This window comes from Penaeus monodon, chromosome 5 (assembly GCF_015228065.2).
Source record: "Penaeus monodon isolate SGIC_2016 chromosome 5, NSTDA_Pmon_1, whole genome shotgun sequence".
In the NCBI taxonomy this organism is placed as follows: Eukaryota; Metazoa; Arthropoda; class Malacostraca; order Decapoda; family Penaeidae; genus Penaeus; species Penaeus monodon.
This window is the reverse complement of record NC_051390.1, coordinates 56,035,303-56,040,302: the sequence shown is the minus strand read 5'-3', so window position 1 is coordinate 56,040,302 and position 5,000 is coordinate 56,035,303. Positions and strand designations below refer to the sequence as shown.

General features: G+C 41.8%; 1 protein-coding gene across 1 annotated transcript in view; it reads left to right on the top strand.

Annotated features, from left to right (window-relative positions):
* The first annotated feature begins 2,484 nt into the window (after nt 1-2,484).
* The window catches only part of LOC119573391 (trypsin-1-like), a 3,985-nt gene continuing 1,469 nt past the window's right edge, over nt 2,485-5,000 (top strand). Inside the window, exons 1-2 of the mRNA XM_037920623.1 lie at nt 2,485-2,615; nt 4,256-4,476. Of these exons, the coding sequence (XP_037776551.1) occupies nt 2,573-2,615; nt 4,256-4,476 (264 nt within the window). The 5' untranslated portion in view covers nt 2,485-2,572. The remainder of the gene's footprint in view (nt 2,616-4,255; nt 4,477-5,000) is intronic.

The window sequence follows — 5,000 nt, the reverse complement described above, 5'->3', positions numbered from 1 at the left end:
CTTGGTCCAGGAGACCTCTAGGCCTAAGGGCTTCGCCTCATTGCTAAATGCATCAAGAGCTGCCACAAGTGACTTCAGGGACTCAGATAGGATAGCAACATCATCGGCAAAGTCAAGGTCTGAGACCTTAATATTACCTAGTGTTGCTCCACACTGACTTTGGCTAGTAGCTCTACCCATTACCCGGTCCATACAGGTGTTGAAAAGTGTTGGTGCAAGGACACAGCTTTGCCTCACCCCTGAATTAACAGGGAAGAAATATGACAGGCCCCCACCACACTTTACAGCACTTTCAGTACCGGTATATAGGCTTGCTATTTGGCCAATAATCTGTGTTGGGATTCCCCTGAGTCTCAGGATCTCCCATAGTGATTCCTGATGTACCAAGTCAAACACCTTCTTGAGGTTGATGTAGGCTGCAAGCAACTCATGACGACGTTCCACAATTACTCGAAGCGCTAATATTCGGTCTATTGTGGAGTTGCCAAGAGTGAACCCAGACTGTTCCGGTCTCTGGTGCTGTAGTAGGTGGTCGCAGATCCATTTCAGAAGAATGTGGGCAAAGACTTTGCCTGGTATGCTGAGCAGTGTAATGCCACGGTAGTTGCTACAGTCCCAACAATCCCCTTTCCCTTAACCTCCGTTTGGATAGGAGGTTTCTCACTAATGGGTGGGTCCGGTACAGGTATTGTGATATCGCTTGCATCCAAGCTAACTGTTGGAGGGTCTACCTGGTACAACTGCTCAAAATACTCAGCCCAACGTTCACGAACCCCAACATGATCTGAGATGATCCGTCCATCCGCTGATCGGACTGGAGTCATCTGCGAGGAGGGCTTAGAGTTCAGCTTTCTCAGGGCTTGGTAGGCAGGGCGAAAATCGTTTACCAAGAAATGGCCTTTAACCTCCTCAGCAAGATTCCTGATGAACTGTTCCTTGTCCCTTCTCAGCAGTGTCAGAGCCCTACGCACCAAAGAGCGATGCAGGACCTGATTGCCATTCAGCCGAGCCATGCAACACGCTTCAGAGGCCTCCAATGTCTCCAGGGGGATGGAGTTCTGCCTTACCCTCGTGTGTACACCAATAGACTCCCGCGCTGCTTTGAGTGTTTCGCGCTTGAAGAACTCCCAGAGAGGAACTGGGTTCCGTCAGGTTATCAAGTTCTGCGAATCGATCAGAGACTGCCATGGTGAACCTACGGGCATACTCCCTCTCCCTCAGTCTGTCCAAGTAAAACCCCTTAGTAGCCACTGGAGGGATGGGGAGTTTTGAAGTGGACCCATAAGGATAGCCACAACCAGCCATGGGGGCCAACTGACATCCTATAGCCAGCTAGGTTACAGCCGGATACCGCATTGAAGTCGCCCAGAACAATGCGAATATCTCGCCGGGGGCAGTTGTCTGCCACGGATGAGAGTTTGGTATAGAACGCCTCTTTCACATCGAATTTGCAAACATCAGTAGGAGCATATACAGCAATAAGAGACATGAAGCCAAAAGCGTGGTTCAGTCTCAATGCCATAATACGTTCATCAACCTGTGTCACCTCAACTACCGAGGGCTGAAGTCGCTTAGAGATGGCTGTGCCTACTCCCTGGAAGTGATGACCATCGCTGCGGCCCGACCAGTAGTAGGTGTACCCAGCCATACTGATCGTATCGCTGCCAGGTTTTCTCACCTCCGAGGGGGCTGCCACCTCAAATCCCAGTCGCTCCAATTCCCTCGATAGCAGAGGAAACCGCTCATCCTGCCGCAAGAACCGGATGATCCAAGCGCCTACGCGAATAGCTCGTCTGAGGTTAAGCCTCCGCGTGCACGCCACTCTGCCACTCCCGCCGACGCTGCCCCAAATAAAATGGGTCGGTATTATGATTAGAATTAATCAGTATCATCATTGTTATTAATTTTGCATGTTGATTATGATCATTATTCTCAGTTTTCTTGCCGTCATTATTAGCATCTAAATCATCGTTATCATTAATATAAGAATTTATCACTTCCGTTTCTATTACCAAATTTCTTTTATTATTATTATTATTATTATTATTATTATTATTATTATTATTATTATTACTATTATTATTATTATTATTATTATTATTATTCGTATCGTTATGGTAATTGCTTAATTTGCTTTACATTCACGTTATTTTCATTACGACCCTGATTAATTTAAAATGTATTAATAAGAAAAAGGAAAAATTAATAATTGAACGAATGAATTAAAGAAAAAACACAAACATGAGGAAAATAAGGACTGATAACAAAATTAATTAATAAACAAGTGAGCGAATTAATTTAAAAAAAAAAGTTACGAAAATAATTATTACTCTCGAAAAATGACACGATAAACACCATAAAAAATAATAGCAATAATCTAACAATAATAATTCCTTCGCCATACTTCACCCTCACATCTTGCATAGCCATTCCTTAGAAAATAAAAAGGCTATTTCTCCTCTGTTAGTAACCAACGGACCTCCCGCAGCGGTTGGAGATAAGATAGACAGCTTCTGGACAAGACAACAACCTATATATCTAATATGCAACGGCCTTCAGCAACTACCTAGATATGAGGCTCCTGTTGCTCTGCCTGTGGCTCTCTGGGGCGTTGGGTGAGTCGCAGGCTTGCTTGCTGGGACGCGGACATGCTTCATTTATTTTTTATTATCATTTTCTTTGTTACTGTTCTTGGTCTTTGTTATTATTGTTGTTGTTCTTTTTATTGTTATTACCATTATTATTCTTGTTCTTTCTTCTTATTGTTATTGTTATTTTTTGTTATTGTTCTTGTTCTTTATTATTATTAGAATTATTTTTCTTATTGTTGTTCTTGTTCTCGGTCTTGGTCTTTATTATTATTTATTATTTTTATTATTATTATTATTAGCATTAGCATTAGCATTATTATTGTTGTTCTTATTATTGTTCTTGATCCTCATTATTATCATTATCGTTGTTCTTATCATTGATATGAGCAGTATTAATAGTAAAAGTAATCGTAATACTAATATTAGTTACAATATTAGTATTAGTATGTATTGGTATTGCTATTGCTAGTACCATTAGTATTGTTCCTGTTGTCATGGTGATGTATCTTTTTGGTATATGTCTGAGTACTCTGTGCATGTGTGAATATGTGTGTGTTATAATTTGTATGTGTTATTATTAGTACTATAAACATTAATATTATAAAATTTTTAACCATTATCATTATCAGCACAATCATTACCATCATATTGTTATCACCCTTATCATTATCATCATTAATGCTATTCTTATTTTTATCATTATCATTAGAATTCCCTTTATCATCGTTATTCTTAACATTCGAAACGTACTGCTATTGCTTCTTATCTTTGTTATCTTCCACTTCCTTTCATCCATATAACAAAGACTTTTTTATATTTACATTCTTATTTAATTTTGCTGTTGCTTCTGACTCATTTTGTCCTTTTCATTCACTTTTATTTTGTTGCTGTTGTTCTCTCTCTCTCTCTCTCTCTCTCTCTCTCTCTCTCTCTCTCTCTCTCTCTCTCTCTCTCTCTCTCTCTCTCTCTCTCTCTCTCTCTCTCTCTCTCTCTCACTCTCCTCTCTCCATATGCGTACATTTTTATTTATGATCTATTTATCTATCTGTCGGTCTCGTTCTCCTATCATTCTTTCTTTCTCTCGCTTCCCCCTCCCCCTCTCTCTTGTCTGCTGCGTGGTGCAGTGGTAGCGTCCTCGTCTGGCGATCTTCCTGACCCGCGCTCAAATCCCGCACCGCCAGGGGATGGTAACCCCGACCATTCCCTGCACACAAGGGTAATTTAGAATGAAACAGACAGCCTGTCACACCAAGAATAACCAGTGTAACAAATGGAATAAAAATATACTAGCATTGTTATTGTTATCAAGTTATCTCTCTTTCTATCTATCTCCTACTCTGCTCTCTCTCTCTCTCTCTCTCTCTCTCTCTCTATCTCTTTCTCTATCTCTCTCTCTCTCTATCTCTCTCTCTCTCTCTCTCTCTCTCTCTCTCTCTCTCTCTAACCTCTCCCCTCACCCTCATGCCCTTCATCCCAATACCCTCCCTCCTCCCCATCCACCCCATACTCTCCATCCTCCTCCCCTTCCTTTCTTCTACCCCCACTCCCCACGTCCCCTTGACTCCACCCCCTCCCTCCCCCCTCCCCCCCTCCCTCCCTCCACTCCCCTCCCCACCTCTGTCTCCTAGCCCTGACCCCTCCTCTCTCTCCTCCGCCCTCCCCAGCCGGGCCCTCCCTCCGGCCCACCTTCCGCCGCGGCCTCAACCGCATCGTCGGAGGCACGGAGGCGGCGCCGGGAGAGATCCCTTATCAGCTGAGCTTCCAGGATATCTCCTACGACGAGGTGTTCCACTTCTGCGGCGCCTCCATCTATAATGAGAACTGGGGTATCTGCGCCGGGCACTGCGTCAGCGGGGAGGACTGGGACAACCCGGATTACTTGCAGGTATTTTTGTCTGTCTGTTGGTCTGTCTGTCTATCTGTTTATATAGCTGTCTCTGTTCATCTCTCTCTCTCTCTCTCTCTCTCTCTCTCTCTCTCTCTCTCTCTCTCTTAAAATCTCGCTCGTATATATATATATATATATATATATATATTATATATATATATATATATATATATATATATATATATATATATATATATGTATATATATATATATATATATATATATATACATAATATATATATATATATATATATATATATATATATATATATATATATATATATGTTTCGTTACATGGCTTCATGTGACATCGCTCACTCCCACGCTTTTTTTTATTCCTTTGCTTTCTTACATAGTTATCTGTCAATGAATCATTCGATTTATTCAGTTCTGGACAAGCCGGAAAATTCAGTGACTATAGATTAGTCCCGGGACACCCAGAGATAGAGAAAATCACGTTTCTCTTTGCATGGGAACCACAGATAAAGAGCAAATCATCATTTCCTCAGCATGACAGTCAC